Source organism: Dipodomys merriami, unplaced genomic scaffold, assembly GCF_024711535.1.
Source record: "Dipodomys merriami isolate MVZ:Mamm:240054 unplaced genomic scaffold, mDipMer1.0.p SCAF_703, whole genome shotgun sequence".
Taxonomy (NCBI): Eukaryota; Metazoa; Chordata; class Mammalia; order Rodentia; family Heteromyidae; genus Dipodomys; species Dipodomys merriami.
In genome coordinates, this window is record NW_027206295.1 from 278647 (window position 1) to 295074 (window position 16428).

General features: G+C 52.9%; 1 protein-coding gene across 1 annotated transcript in view; it reads right to left on the bottom strand.

Moving 5' to 3' along the window:
* Nucleotides 1-3852: 3852 nt before the first annotated feature.
* Nucleotides 3853-16428, bottom strand: part of LOC138817904 (F-actin-monooxygenase MICAL3) — a 158053-nt gene continuing 145477 nt past the window's right edge. The window contains exons 30-32 of the mRNA XM_070008675.1: nt 7384-7483; nt 7186-7259; nt 3853-7103 (exon numbers count right to left, since the gene is read on the bottom strand). Coding sequence (XP_069864776.1) covers nt 6919-7103; nt 7186-7259; nt 7384-7483 — 359 coding nt within the window. The 3' untranslated portion in view covers nt 3853-6918. The remainder of the gene's footprint in view (nt 7104-7185; nt 7260-7383; nt 7484-16428) is intronic.

The following is a 16428-nucleotide window of genomic DNA, read 5'->3' on the forward strand; positions in this document are numbered from 1 at the left end:
GACTGGCATTCCAGTTCTGTTATCAGACCTCACAGCTCAGCACTCAAAGGTTCACATCTACCTCTCCCTGTGGGGTGGGACAGATGAATGTGAGATCCCCAGGTCCAGGAAAGGAAGGTCACGTGGGGTAGGCCACGAAGGCCTGGGAGCAGAAGGTGGCTGTGCCCATGTCTTGAAGCTGCCTTGACCCAGCTCCCTGCACCTCCAGACCACCGGTCTCACATTCACAGCCCCGAGCCCACCCCCCCCCCCCCCACACACACCAGTGTGTGCTCACTGGACCACTGGGAAGCGGAAAGCAGAGGACTATGCAGAGGAAGAAGTGGCTGGCCTGGAGTGTGGACTCTCACCCCAGAAGCTGGTGCAGCAATGGGAAGGAAAGCGTGGACTCTCACCCCAGAAGCTGGTGCAGCAATGGGAAGGAAAGCGTGGACTCTCACCCCAGAAGCTGGTGCAGCAATGGGAAGGAAAGGGCCTGGCCCTTGGAATTTGGGGCAGGCCTTCCTATCACTTCGTCTATGGCTCTGGCTTAAGAAAGCAGGACTATCCAGAGAGAAAAGGCAAACCAATTTTGCTGAACAGGGGAAAGATCCAGGACCAAGGCTTGTGGGGCACAAAACAATGTCCCAGCTCTGCATCTGAGTGGCCCCGGTGGAGGGCAGCGGCCCAGGCTGTGGGCTGTGGTGGGGCAAGGCAGCAGGGCCTGCAGCGTGGCCTCAGGACCCAGCCGGGGAACTTCCCAGACCCCCTGGCTCTAGCCCCTCCCTTGGACCACTCCACCAGCCCCAATGGCCTAGAGTTGTGAGCCTCCACCAGTCAGCAGAGCAGGGCTGGAAAGGGCTGACCCCTCAGTCATCTCAGAAACGTCCCTTCCCAGCATCTGCCAGGACTCGGCTGGGCTCCAGGGGAAAGAACAGATGATGGCAGTTTCCTACAAAGATCTGGGCCATGGGAGCGGAGCCCTAGCACCTGAGGGCTGTGGTGATGGGCTCGTGGTTCAGCACTCAAAGCCAAGGTCCGTGTTCCGGAGTCTGAAGATCCCATTACGTGTGCCGGACCCGGGGCCCAGTCCCCGGCTCAGATAGAAGAAGGCTGCCTAGTGACCTGGTGTACGGCGCTTGGGCGGCTTTTCTCAGCTGCACAGACAGGGGTGGGGAACCTTGGAGAGCTCCTTTTGGAGAGAACAACTAGGGCTGGGATGACAAGGGCCCTGTGGCGAATTCCATTCTGTTGTCTCCCTGTGGGTCTTGACCTAATAAGAGCTGGAGACACAGCCCTCTGGGTGGCTGGGTGGCTAGGGTGCTCTAGGACAGGCCACAGACTCTTCCGGGTCTAAAGGGCCACTGTAAGGCAGCTGGGCCAGAGGTGGTGAATGTCCCCTGAGGCCTGGATTTCACAGGACTAACTCTGCCCCGAAGGCATGAGTGTGCTTGTTGAGGGCAGAGATGACTCTCTTCCAAACAGAACAGGTGAAGCAAATGATAGCTACCTCTATTTTGGCCACATGAAGCGTGCAGAAATTGGAGAGTGCACTTTACCATGGTGGAGAGGGAGTCCTTCCAACTTGTCCCTCACTCCTCCCCGCAGGTCGGCTCGCAAGGTCAGGAGCAAGGTCACCAGTGTCCTACTGCAGATGTTCGGAATGAGGCTCAGGACTTTTTTTTTTTTTTTTTTTTTTTTGAGGGCCAGTCATGGGGCTTGAACTCAGGGCCTGGGCACTGTTTTGCTCAAGGCTAGTGCTCTACCACTTTGAGCCACAGCGCCACTTCTGGCTTTTTCTACTAGTTCTACTGGAGATCAGTCTCAGGATTTTTCTGCCCCCGTCTGGCTTCCAATCAGGATCCTCAGATCTCAGCCTCCTGATCAGCTAGGATTACAGAACAGCTGTGAGCCACCAGTGCCTGGTGAACACAAGGACTTTTCTTTTTTTTTTTTTTTTTTGTCGGCTGTGGGGCTTGAACTCTGGGCCTGGGCGCTGTCCCTCAGCTCTTCAGCTCAAGGCGAGCGCTCTACCACTTGAGCTACAGCACCACTTCCAAGGACTTTTCTATTTACACTACCGCACAACTTAACCTTTCTGCAATGCTTCTTAAAAGATTCTGTCCACAGGATTCTAGGGCTGGGGGCTGTCTCCTGTATTCTCCAGGCATGGGGCTGGGACCCTTTTGGGAGAAACTGGGAAAAGACTTGCATGCAACAGAGGCTCTGCTGACTCGTGCTCAGTGAGGTTCTCGAGTGACAGCACCAGGAGCCAAGGAACAGAACTGAGAGAGACGGGGGGTGCAGGCTCACCCAGAGAGGCCCAAGACCTGCAGTGCCTAGCACTGTGTTCAAGGCCAGTCCATTAAGTGGGGCTTCAGGTCCATACCCCACAGCTGAGCAGCCTGCCTACCCAACCCACAGCTGTGCTGTTCTCTGGTGTTCCCCAAGACCTTTGGCCTCAGGCGTGGGCCTGGGTGACAACAGTTCACTTACTGCCAGTGCCCTTGTCCCTGGCATAGAAGTAGCTAGCATTCCCCAAGACTGAAGTTCCTTTGCTCTTAATGATCTCTACTTGGAGTTGGGTCAGAAGCCCTGGGAACGAAGGCATGAACAGGGTCCAAACCTACCCAGTTTTATAGCTTTGTGTTTAGACAGTGATAACAGAGCCTTTGGGTCAGCGGGCAAGAATCCTGCCTCCAGGACCTACTGGTAAGTGACTAGAAACACACTGGAGGGGCTGGGAAGGTGGCTCAGTGGTAGAGCGCTTGCCTTGAGCTGAAGAGTTGAGGGACAGCGCCCAAGCCCCACGACCAGACCTCCAAAACACACACACACACACACACACACACACACACACACACACACACACACACACACACACACACACACACACTCTCTCTCTCTCTCTGGAGGGGCTGGGAAGGTGGCTCAGTGGTAGAGTGCTTGCCTTGCATGCCTGAGGCCCTGGTCCGATTCCTCAGCACCACATAAGCAAAAAGAAAAAAGCTGGAAGTGGCGCTATGGCTCAAGTGGTAGAGCGCTAGCCTGGAGCTGAAGAGCTGAGGGACAGCACCAAAGCCCCACGACCGGACCTCCAAAAAAAAAAAGAAAAAGAAAAAGGAACACACTGGAGGGGCTTTCTGAGCGGCCTAGTACTTGGAGGTTAAGATTGAGAGGCCAGCCAAGGCAGAGGTGCTGTATCTCTGTGGAGGGAGGTCTGATGGCCCACACATGTTATTCCAGCAGCTATGCTTAACTAAGCTGAAAGTAGGTCAACTGGGTGGGAAGTGAGACCCTATCCCGAAATTAGCCAGTGAAAAACAGGGCTAGAGTTGTGGCTCAGGAGACAGAGCGATAGCCTAGTAAGGGCAAGGTCCTGCGTTCAAACCACAGGACCACCAAAAAACAAGAAATAAGAGGCAGGGAGGGGGGCTGGAAAGGTGGCTCAGTGGTGGAGCCCTTGTCCAGCACACAAGAAGCCCTGGGTTCCATTCCTCAGTACCACATACACTGAGAGTGGCACTGTGGCTCAAGTGATAAGATTCCTAGCCTTGAGCAAAAGAAGCTCAGGGACAGTGCCCAGACCCTGAGTTCAAGTCCCAAGACTGGCAAAAAAAAAAAAAAAAAAAGGCAGGGAGGCTCCAGTCTCCAGTTGTATAGGGTTGCTTCTTTCCAAACAAGACTGCTATTTCTCAAGTGCTGCTATTTGTTGATGGCTGAGTCAGGATCATAAACTAAAACAGAAAGTTGTAACCTTCAAACAATCCCATATACACAGCGAGGTAGATACAGACCATCTACCTTGAAGGGAGGTGGGGATGCAGAAATTCTGGCTTACTGCCAAGTACAGTATAATGACAAGAAATACAGTTGCCGTTTTCTTTGAAAAACTTTTATTGCGCATGAAACAGACCATTCTCCTTTGTGGTCAGATGTGATAACCCTTTTACGGTTGGTTTGTTTGTACAGTGCTGGAGATTAAACCCAGTGCCTCCTGCATTCTAAGCATACGTTCTACCACTGAGCTACATCTTCAGCCACTCATTCTATTTTTCTGACTCTTTTCTCTTCCTGCCGCAGTGAAAAATGTCGAGAAAGGGTTAAGAATGATCTATCATTGCTGGTCGGAATCAGCTCAGGGTGGCTCCTGGGTGGAGGCCGCAGATGTCAACAGAGCAGGTTAAGATCCCACAGGGCGCTCTGGCCAGCCTGAAACTCGGCCCTCCAGGGGTGTGGAACATGACCTCCAGCTGTACTTGGACTTGCTCAGATGAACTCCCATCATCTTACCTGCGTGTGCACATACCCTCTTCCCTGCCTCCAAGGGAAGGCTTCCCTCTTGGGAACAGCATGTGTCTGGAACTTTATGTATTCCAAACGCAGAAATCATCTCCCATAGCAAAGTCCCCAGGCTATTAAAATCAACTGCAGGGTAGTGGTTACAAACTGGGAGCTTAAAAGAGACCCTGAAGTGCTAGTGCAGTCAGGGTGGAGAGCTGGGGCTGGTCTCGGGCTGGTGGTTTTCTGAGGCCCTTCCGCAGTGGCTTCCCTCCCCCTTCAATGGCTGGCAGGCATTGGCGTGTGCTCTGGAGGACATGGTGATGCCCTGGCTGACCAGGACTGGGCAGCTACAAGAGGTGGAAGGAAGGTTTCCTGCTACACAAGGCCACTTGAGGCAGTATACTACAACCGCACCCCTTAGTCACTTTGGAACTGGAGTCCTTGTTCGGGGTTAGCCACAGAGATGGACGCGAGCAATGCTGTGGGGCTGGCCGGTGGCATCTGAGAGAAAGGCAGGGTCAGGGAAAAGGCCACTCAGTCAGAGGGTCCTGTCCAAAGTCCAAGTTGACCGGCAGGCTGGGGTGAAGGGTGAAAACCCAGAACATGCTCCCCTCCCACTTGGGGAAAGAACAGAAATGGAGATGCTGCCTGCTCAGAAAACATCCATGTTATGATGGTTGCTAGCGGCAACTGGATTTCCACCGAAGAGATGGCAGTTTTTAGACAAAGTAGACAGGTTGCTTGCTCTTTTGCGGTTAGATGGATGTTCAAGTTGAGGCACAGTGTGGTTCCTATGGGATGTCCAAGGTCAGCCTGGGCCGCTGGCCTGGCCTGTTCTCAGGAACAGCCAGAGGCCCTTTCTCTACACTGGACCTTCCCTGCCAAGGGCAGCAGGGCTGCCCCGGGCCTCCTGGATCAGTCTCATCCTGGTGCACTTGGCCCTGCATGTTGATGTGCTGATTCTCTTGGTAGACTTAGCACCTTGGTGCCCGGTGTTCTCAGCCAGTGGCTCCATGAACTGTACATGAAGTAATCGGTTTGAATCGTTGGGCTTATGGAGCGGGATATGACATGCATAGTAGTCTGGGCCAACCCACCCAGTCCCTAGCACAGGCAGGAAACCGAGGCTGTAGTTGTCCGACTGTCTGTTGGCAACCATCCTGAATCATAGTCCCAGTGGGGGGCAGGACATGCGTCCCTGTCCTGCTGGACCTCAGGCTGGCTGGGCAAAGGTGCTCTCATCAGCCAGACTGATGGCAGAGGCCTCCGGACTTGGTCTCAGCCAGTTGGACAAGGGCTTACTCCCAAACTTTCTGTAACCTACACGTGGAGGGAGATGAAATCCTGGCACCGAAACTGAGGAAAAAATGGGTTCAAAGCCAAGATCCCAACAGGAAGAGACCAGAGCAGCAGCACCTTTACCTCCTGGTCAGGCCTCCCATGGCAGGGAAGTACATGAACAGTGACTATTCTGATGTAGAAGCCCAGTGCATAGCAAGAACAGGGATCTGGGTAGAGCAGGGAGGCAGACAGTTAAAGGAGAAGCCAGAAAAGCTGCAGTTAGGACGGGGAGGGTTCTGAGCTGCTCCCTGATGCCGACCAGGTCAGTAACACGCTGAAGAAAGCTAATAATAAATAGACGCACGTCACAAGCATTCAGTCAGTTTGGGGTCAGACTGCATGGGACGGGGCAGAGATCTCTCTCAATCCTATGTGCAGGTGCCAGGTGGTCAGTGTCTCTAGTAAAGGTACAAAAATGAAGTGGCTTCTTTTCAAGTATTAAAAAAATAAGTTAATTGACCAAAAGGGTCCGAAGTGGCCGAGTGTCTCGCCAGATCGTCAGCTTCGTTTCAAGGTGCAAACGCAGGAAAATGCCAAGGGCGGCCCCCTCCTGCCCCCGTGGGTGCTGTGCCAGGACAGTGCCCGTTGACGGGGTGGGGGGGGGAAATGCCTCGATGTGTAAGGCCTCCCACGGCCCCCACAAAGTCAGTACTTTCCAGTGTCAAAATGGCTGTGAACTAAAGCAAAACGCAGCAATACACAGGCCTCAGGCCACAGCCAGTGAGAGGCCTGGGCATTTGGCCACTTGTGGGGGGAGGGTCGAATGTATGATGCAGGACTAGGGACAGACCCAGCCCCTGTCCTCTTGACTTGCATAATGATCCAGAATGATCCAGACCCTGCCCGGCGCTCAGCTTCCCCGTGAGGCTGAGGTGAGCAACACCGCTGTCCTTGCTGTCCACATCTCTCTTGTGCAGGGTGACTTGCCCTTCTTTGGTGGTGCTTCAGGGAGCATGAAGATGTCCGCCCACTCTGTGGTGCTCTGCGTGGTGGTGGTGGCGGCTCTGAGGAGAGGGCGCTGCTTCAGGCTCTTACCACGTGTGCCAGTGGAAGGCAAAGGCTCCAGCAGTGGCAGTCAGGGACCGTGCAGGTGTGCCTCAAACCACCCTGCTCCTCCCCGCGGCGTGGGGGTCCGGTGGCCTCTTCCCAGGGGGTGGAACCGTCCTGGACAAGTCGCCATCCCCCGGGGGTTCTCCTCACCGCGCCCATGCGCGAGGGTGTCCGACTTCAAACGCCCGAGGGCGCCAGGCGGTTTACCAGCACACAGCAGGGTCAGGCAATGCCAAATCCACCAACTGCAAGGGCAGGCTGGGCTCAGGACCAGTCCAAGCTGAAGCCCTTGCAAAGCATGGCGGCCTCCAGATCCTTGTCTTCCTCCTTCTCCTGGAGCCGCTGCTCCTCCAACAGGGCCACGAGGGAGTCTCTCTGCTCCACCACCTCCAGCATCTCATTCAGGATCTTCTTCTCCTCCGACAGCTCTTCCTCAGTCTTCAGATGATCTGCCACGTGGCCAAAGGCATGAGTGGAGCCGCTGTGGAGCACTGCTCACCCCACCTCCTCCCCCAGGCCCTGCCCACTCACCTTCCACCGCCATGCGCTCCCTCAGCTCCTGCTGCAGTCGGCTCTGCCGGTCTTCCAGCTCCAGCTCCCGGGCGCTGCGGGGAGGGGCACGGGAGGGGAACAGCGGCCGTCACATGGGGACCAACCTTCTCCCTCTGTGAAGCCACAGGGAACCAGGCTTCCACCCGGCCCTCCCCGCAGCCAGGTCCCCAGACTCACAAGACCATCAGCTCCGATTCATAGCGCACCATGGCGTTCTTCTCCTGCACCAGCTTGAACCACTCCTGCATCAGCTTGGGGTCATCCTTCTTACCCATGCCTGCGAGAGAGGGGGTGTGTCGGGCCACGGGATGGGTCGTCTGTCCAGCCAGCCGGGAGGGTTCATCACACCGGGGCAAATGTGCAAAGAGAGCCGAGCAAGATGCTGCCGGAACACTTCCAAGCCAGGCCCGAAGTTTGCCTACAGCCTTGGGAAGGGGCAGAGAATGCCAGGCCCCCAAACCATCCCGACCTCAGGCCTCACCCTGCGCTGCCCGTCTGTCCCATGAGGCCCCGCCCTCACCTCCACTAGGAGACCGTGTTGGAGACTGTCCTCTCTTCCCAGGCCTCTTCTGTGCAGCAGCTGTCTTTGGTATCTTATACTGCTGTGCCTCCATTTTTGTTTTCTTTGAACACAGAACCTTGTGCTGGCTAGACAGGCCCTCAACTATCTGAGCTACATCTCCAGCCCTTTCTGCTTTGATCATTACGAATTTGGGCATTACTGAGGTTTGAACTCAGGGCCTTGCACTTGCTAGGTGAGTGCTCTATCACTGAGCCACACCTCCAGCCCTTCGGGGCTCTGGTTATTTTTGAGATAAGGTCCTGTTTTCTACCGTGGCAGATTGCAATTCACCTGCTTTAGGCTTCTTGACTTAGAGGAACAGGTGCACGCCACCGTGCTCAGCTCTCGGCTGAGATGGGTCTTGTGAGCTTTTCTGCCCAGGCTGGCCTCAAACTATTCTGTCCGTCTCAGTTTCTGCAGTAGCTAGGACTCTAGACCTTGGCCACTGGTATGAACTTTGGACATCTTTTAGGTAGGGTTCTCTTTTCTCTTGCTTGGATGGTTCAGGCTGTACACCCAGCTTTTTATTGGCTTGCTTTTATTGCTTAGGTATAGCTTGTTGTCGTTATTGATTAGAGTCTCCTGAACTTTGCCCCCTGGGCTGAGCTTCAGCCATACCTCTACTGATCTCAGTCTCCTGAGTAGCTAAGATTATAGCAGCCATGAGCTACCAGGCCCTTCTTTGCCTCTTTTTCTTTTTTATTTGGGGGTGGGGTGGGGTGCTGATCCTGGGGTGGGCATCGTCCTGAGCTCCTTTGCTCAAGGCTATATTGCTCTACCACTTGAGCCACAGCTCCACTTTTGGCTTCTTTTGGTGATCAGTTGGAGATAGTAGTCGCACAGACTTCCCTGGCCGAGCTGGCTTTGAACCGTGACCCTCGGATCTCAGCCTCCTGAGTAGCTAGGATGACAGGTGTGAGCCACTGGGACCCGGCTTGCCTCCCTACCTTATCACCATGTGTGAGGTCTCCTTGGAGGAAACTAGTATAACAAACAGGACAAGTGCAGATCTATAAGACACATCTAAAGGGCTCTCATCTACTCCAGTCCCGGCAGCTGGCTCTGGGGCAGGCAGTACCTGCGAGTGTGGGCTGCCCTGAATTAATCACAACTAGTCTCCAACAGGAGACTGGGCCCTTGGCTTTGACTGCAGTGGGAGGATACTGGGAGAACTTTCCAAGGATCAATAACAGAAGAGACTCATTCATATATTTTTTTTCTGTGCTAGTGGTAAAGGAGCTGGAACTCAGGGCTAGTATGCCCTCCCTTGAGCTTTTGCTCAAGGCTAGAGCTCTACCATTTGAGCCAAAGCTCCACTTCTGGTTTTTTTTTCTGGTTAATTGGAGATCAGAGTGTTATGGACTTTCCTGCCCAGGCTGGCTTTGGACCGTGAGCCTCAGATCTCAGCCTCCTGAGTAGGTCGGATTATAGGTGTGAGTCACCAGCACCTGGCTCATGAATATTTTTTGATTACAAACTCTTTTAAGAAATGTCATGTGTGCACACATCAAATGTATGTTGCAGTGCTAGGTCTGGAAACCAGGGCCTCTGGAATGCCAGGCAAGCGCTCCCCACTGAGCTCCGCCTCCAGCCCAACATCAACTTTATGCAGAATTTCAGGGTGTCTTAGCACGGGAGTACACAATAATGTTTCAGGCAGGTGCCTCTCCTGGGCTTTCCCCTCCCTCCTTCTCGGCTGCACGCTGCCTCTCTACCCCGCACCAAACAAAGCAGAAGAGCTGCTGCGGTGTTTTCTGGCACATGCATATCTAAGCCAGGTAGTCCTTAGCTAGCAGCTGCTCTGGAGGCCAGAGGGACTCAGGTCCACACCAGCAGGGTGTGTCTCCTCCGGGCCCAGCCGCAGCCTTTGCTCCTGAGTGTAAGGTCCTGTCCTGCCCCCCAGCCCTGCTTTCTAGATGGAAACCCCTCTCTCCCCAGGCCGTGGAGCCTGCTGCGGCTGCGGTGTGGCTGTCCTGTCTGGGGCCCAAGGTCTCTCCTCACCCAATCCAATCGACTTGGGTCTTTGGCTTTAAAGCAGCCTGCAGCCTGGTTCCACGCATTCCTTCTGGGGCATCTCTGCACAGTGAGCCCGCGTGGCATGCAAACCGCGAGCACGCCGCAGAGTCTCCCGCTCCTCCCCTCCCGGCCTCCCCGCACATCAAGACAGGAAAATTCCACCGGATACCCCTCATGAGCCTCGGTGGAGCCTGTTCACAGCCGATGAGCAAGGGGAAATGGAGGGGTGGGGAGAGCCATGGAGAGCAGGGGTTAGTCATGGCCACGCTGCCCTCCCGTGCCCACATGCCTTGTCAACGACAATCTCATCACAAGACTTCAAACCAGACAGACTCAAAAAAAAAAACAAAACAAAACAAGACACACTCAGCAAGACACAAGGTAGAGAAGTTTGCTTCTAGTGGTTCCCTTGGAAAAGACCGTAGGGGTGTCTGTGTCGACCAGGCTGCCTAAGGACAGTATTCCTTGACTCCAGCAATACAAATGGCTGCCACAAGGGTGGCTCTCACTCCATGCTCCTGCTCCCCTGTGGTGGGCTGGAGCTCACGGCCCCAAGGCCCAATGTGGGCAGGGCCGCAGGAGTTTAGTAGCCTCTGGACGCCAGGCTCAACGGCTCCCAGCTTCCCTCCGTTCCCAACCGTTCCTTAGACAGTCTAAGGGATACTGTGCCTTGTAGGGGCTTGCCACATGTTCGTGACGTTCTCAGAAAGGGCTGTCGTGGGTCAGAGAAGGAAAGAACAACTGGGCTTCGGCTCCCCGTGGGACCTTGGTAGCTACAACCCCGTGAAGCAGTGGGGATGAGGTGGGAAGAGGTTACGTTACCTTCCTGGACACAGCAAGGGCAGAAGGAGAGAGGTCTACGCCGTGGAGTCCCGCCACTGGGCTCAACTTCAAAAAGGACCAAACAAGGAAGAGGAGAAGGAGGAGGAAGAGGAAGAGGAGGAGGAGGAAATGGAGAAAGACAAAAAAAGAAGAGGAAAAAGAGGAGGAGGAGGACGTTGGAGGTGGAGAGGGAAAGGGAGAAAGTGAAATTAAATTAAAAAAAAAAAGCAGAGGACAAAAAGCATAAAACGTGAGAAAAGAACAACAGAGGGAAAGGAAAAATACAAGAAATGGAGAAGCAGAAACAGGGGAAACAAAGTCTACAAATGAATCAAGTCCTTTTTTTTCAGCACAGAAACTGAACAAGAGCAAACCTAGGTGCCCGGCCGTGGGGGCTGACGGGGGTGCGTGGCCTCACAAAGGAGTGGGGTTTCCTCCTGGAGACCCGGCCCTGCCCTTCGCGGTCGCCTTACGGGGAGAGCAGTAATGCTGGGCTGTCACCACACAGCGTCCACTGGGGTCTTGGGCTCAAAGCTCCTGTGGGTCTTCCCATCTCTACGGGATCCACACCACACACACACGGCCACGGCTGTGGCTAGATGTGGAGGTGGTAACATGGGGTCGCCAGCCAAATCAAACTCAGGTGCTACCCGTGGCCACTGTACCCACAGAAAGGCCTGCAGGGCTGTGATACCTCCGATGCTTTGCGTCCTGAGCCAGGCCAACTTGGGGGCGGGGGTGGCGGGGGAAACGAGCACACAGGCACTCCCGCAGGTCCCATCACTAGCTCCCGTGTGCTCTGGGCAGCCAACCGCCTGCTCTTCTTGCCCTTTCCTGTCTCGGAGGGGTCCAGAGCTATCCAGAGCTGTCACACTGTGGACTGCTGCCAGACCAAGAGGGGGAGCTGGAAGGACGCAGGATGCAGAGACCTCTCCAGACCCCGGGGAGCCCTGCTGACCACTGAAAGGAAGAGGGAGAGGAGCAGAGCAAGGGACCATCACAGAACCAGAGGAGCACACACGGGGGACAGTGAAGCCCAAGGAAGGACAGGTCTAGGGAACCATGGAGAAGGGCTGAGGGAGCGGCTCGAGTCAACAAGAGGGCCAAGCAGACAAACCACTGTTGGAGGGGCCACCCTGCATCACGGGGGAGCGAGGGTAAGGACCACTCTCCTTCCTTCAAGCTGTTCTGCACCGCGTGTTTGTGCATGCTGGCACCACCTCACAACCAGAGCCAGAGGCAGTATGTGAAGTGGTGATACCACCAGGCCTCTCAACAGACACAACGGTGACCAGCTGATGTCTGGAGACAGGGGAGAAGGTTCTCTTTCCTTAAAGACATCACAAAATAGAACAAAACTCGCTCTGGCTTAGATCTACTCATCCTGGTTTGTTTTTGTTTTTGTCAGTCATGGGACTTGTTTTGTCAGTCGTGGGTGCTGTCCCTGAGCTCTTCAGCAGCTCAAGGCCAGTGCTCTACCACTTGAGCCAAAGCACCACTCCCGGTTTTCTAGTGGTTCATTAGAGATAAGAATCTCATGGGCTTTCTTGCCCGCACTGGCTTTGAACCATGATCCTCAGATCTCAGCCTACTGAGTAACTAGGGTTATGGGTGTGAACCACTGGCACAGGGCTATCAGGCTGTTTTGAAGCATAGAGTCTATGTTAAGGCTCAGAATGCCTACAGAAATCCCTTAACAATGTCAATTAACTGTCTTACACATGAGTAGGCTAGGTTGTGAAAAGAACTGCATACATATTCATCAGCAGGGGAGAATGACACTACACATGCACCACATCTCCAAAATCAAGTAGGTGACATATATTTAAAACATCCTTTGCTTTCTGATACCTCAGACTATAGCTTTAGCAACATTCCCTATTCACTCTTTCTGAAACAGCACATAACTGGACATAAAAGACTATTTAAATCCTAGCTACTCAGGAGGCTGAGATCTGAACAAGCCCAGGCAAGAAATCCACAAGTCTTACGCTCCATTTATTCACCAAAAGCTGGAAGTAGAGGTGTGGCTTAAGTGTAGAGCACTAGCCTTGAGCACAAAAGCTCAAGGACAGCACCTAAGCCTTGAGTTCAAGCCCCAGGCCTGGCACACACCCCACTCCCCACCCCGCAAAAGAACACTGACAATAAAAGTTAGGAAATGAGTGGCTCACGCCTGTAATCCTAGCTACTCAGGAGGCTGAGATCTGAGGACCCCAGTTCAAAGGCAGCCTGGGCAGGTAAAGCCATGAAAGTCTTATTTCCAATAAACCCCCAGAAAACCGGAAGTGGTGCTATGGCTAGTCTTGAGCAAAAGAGCTCAAGGGACAGCGCCCAGACCCAGAGTTCCAACGTCATAACCAACTTCCCCAAAATAAAGTTAGCAAATGAAAATAGGAAAAGGGGCAGTCTCAGGTGAAACAGTATTTTTTTAAAAAGGAAAAAGGCAGTAACCTAACAGGTGAAAGCAAGAGGCCCAGGCCCAGCCCTGTGGCTACACATGACTTCCATGATGAAAGTGCAGCTCTCTTAAAAATAGGAAAAACCAACCAGTCAACCGACACACAACCCTCTTTGATGCTATTTAAAAAGGAAATGGTGTGTGTGAAATCTACCAACTAGAAGCAGAAATCATCATTGCGTAAGCAAGGTACAGAAATGGGGTGGGTGTGTCAGGGGGAAACCAACTGAACAGGGGAAGTTCCAGGCTAGACTAGAAGCAGAAATCACTGCATGAGCAAGGAAGGCACAGGGCAGAGGCTGCTGGCTACTGGAGTCATAATATTTTTGCCTTTTATGGAGATGTGAGAAACATGGTCTGCCTCACTGTTAATTTTCTTTTCCACTGTGGAGCTGGGGGGGAACCCAGAGCCTCAGGCCTACCAGGCAAGTATGCTATCACTGAACTACACACTCTGAGCTTGGGTGCTCACCTGAGACTTAAGACAGAACGTACATTAGTCCTTTTAATATTTAAAAATCTCCAAACCCTAATCAAGAGGCTGAGTGGCAGAGAAGGTTCAAGTGCTGTCCTTACAAGAAAGGCTTCGGAAGTAAAACGGAGAGACCAAGCCAAAGCCTGGCTCTGCCCTGAGCCCAAAGTCTGGCTCTATCAGAAGTACTGAGCCGGGCGCTGGTGGCTCATGCCTGTAATCCTAGCTACTCAGGAGGCTGAGATCTGAGGATCGCAGTTCAAAGCCAGCCCGGGCAGGAGAGATCGTGAGACTCCTATCTCCAATAAACCACCAGAAAACCAGAAGTGGCGCTGTAGCTCAAGTGGTAGAGCGCTCGCCTTGAGCTGAAGAGCTGAAGGACAGCGCTCAGGCCCAGAGTTCAAGCCCCAGGACCGACAAAAAAAAAAAAAAAAAAAGAAGTACTGGGCTCCCAGGGCAGCAAAGCCTAGCTCTGCCCTTCTAGGACAGCCATTCGGTTCTGCCTGATTACATTTAACCTTCTGACCCTGCACAGTTGCTAATGTCAGAAGCAACTAGATAGACCTTAGAAGGGTCATGGGTTTATTCTAAGCACAAGGTGAGAAACTAATAATTAACGTAAGAAATGTTTACCAAGTACCTGGTACATGTACCATCAGCTCTGTGCGTGCATGTGCTCTTCTCTCTCTCATCTTGAACTCAGGGACTCATGCTTGCTAAGGTGATGCTCTACCACTTGAACCATGATTACAGCCCAACTTTGTTCATTTAAAAATGAAGTCTTGTATACTTTTCTGCTCAGTTTGGCTTTGAACCACAACTCACAACCCTCCAGATCTCAGCTTCCTGAGTAGCTAAAATAACAGGTGTGAGCCACCACTCCATGTTTTTGTTTTCTGTTGAGATTCAGTCTTGTGAATGTTTTTGATCAGGCCTTACATGGCAACCTTCCTGACTTCCTCCTCTCAAAGGGCTAGGATCACAGGTGTGAGCCTTTGTGCCCACCTTCCTTCCTTCCTTCCTTCCTTTTCTTTTTATCATAGGTTCTTGCTATGCATGTAGCCCAGGTGGGCCTAGGATTTGCTATCTTACACAGGCTGGCCTTGAATTCAGATCCTCCTGCCTCAGCCTACCAAGTGCTAGGATTACAGGCATGCAGCACCCTATCGGGGTCCACTGCCGGGTTGGAAGGTAGCTGCAGCAGGAAAGTACTCTGGCTGGCCACTCTGATTCCTGGCTGGGAGGGAAGGAGCTGAGAACTAGCCCTGCGGCCCCATCCCGTCTTGGCATCCACTTCTTTAATTACCTAGGCGTCCAGTTCCCCTCTGTTGGACAAAGGGGTCTGTGCCATCGGCTCCTGGCAGACTGTGAGGAGGACCTGTGAAGGAGACGTGCGGACCCAGCGGTCACGGCGTGAAAGGCTGCATTTCCTCACGATACACTGGCTAGGTCCCACATTATCCACAGCACCATGAGGTGAGCCACCATTAGTCCCACATAGTAACAGAAAAATTCCCAAACCAGTTTGCCTGAATTACAGAATAGCCTTTCATAAGCTGCAAATTGGCTCCACCTATCTTCCCTGCTGACAGTTTCATGCACAAAGTCCACAGTTCCAGGGTGAATTCTCCCTTCTCAGCTATACTTCCGGAAAATCCTCCGTCTACCAGGAGATACTCTCACTCTGACTTCCCTCTGGCCTGAGAAACATCCTGTCAGGGACAGGAAGGAGGTATGTTTATTTGTCCGCTGCATTTTACAGTTTCACTTTGGTTGGCACATGGTCTGCAGCCCTCGCCTCATTTATTTCATGCAATGTATTTACTAAGTGACCCAACACAGGGTCACTTTCTATCCAGTTCCTGTTAAAGACACTACAGCGTTTTTGCCTACTTTTTCCTAAGAAATACCAGGGGCATTACCACTCATCACCTTGTTCAATTTATTAAATTTGCAGAGTAACACATGTGGTGTACAAGAGCTTCCTTCCATCTCCTTCTCTCCCTCCCCCCCCTCCTTTTTTTGCAGTGCTAGGATTAGAACTCAGGGCCTCATGCATACTAGCCAAATCCATGCTTTGCTCCTCCCCCCCAGACCAGAGAACTCTTAGTGAGTACAGTGTTAGAAACAGGCCTGTTACTGATTTTCAAGTCTGTCTTGTTTTAGTATTATGCAGTCTGACACAAAGCGAAATCTTAGTTGACTAAGCTCATAAGCAACAAATCTCACTTTCTAACCCAAGAAGCCTATTTGGTTCATGTCAATGCCTGGCCTTTGCGTGAGGGCCTAGGGCAACCACAATGCTGAGGGGACCCGACTGGTGGGTTTGCAGCGCTGCAGTGTGAGTAACATCATGACTGGGGAGCACTGCCGGTCCAGCAGGCCTGTTCTCCTGAAAACTCAGGGCAGAAGGAATGTCCAGGCTGGGGCCATTGCCTGTCGGCAAAGGAAGGCAACAACGCTAACAACGAGGGTAGAACCGAGGCCCAGTGTCTGTGCAGACAGGTACGCACACACCCCCTCTCCCAGGAGTGTTCTGGGAAATGTGAGGGTAGAACCGAGGCCCAGTGTATGTATGTGCAGACAGGTATGCACACACCTCCTCTCCCAGGGGTGTTCTGGGAAATGTGAAGGCTTTCCAAGTTTCAAGCAAAAACAGAGCTAAGCTAATTCTAAGCCTAACAAGACAAGCAAAAACTACGAAAACCAGGTTAAAAGATAAAAATGGCACAGGAAGAGTCCCTCAGGAAGTGGGAAGAGGGCAGGCCTGGCGTAGGCCACTTTCTAGTCCCTCCTGTTACATTTCTAGATCTTTCCTTTTGAGAGATACAAATCAAGGGGGGGGGGGAGTTCCCCTAGAATTAGAAATCAGGATCTAAGTTTTTCAGA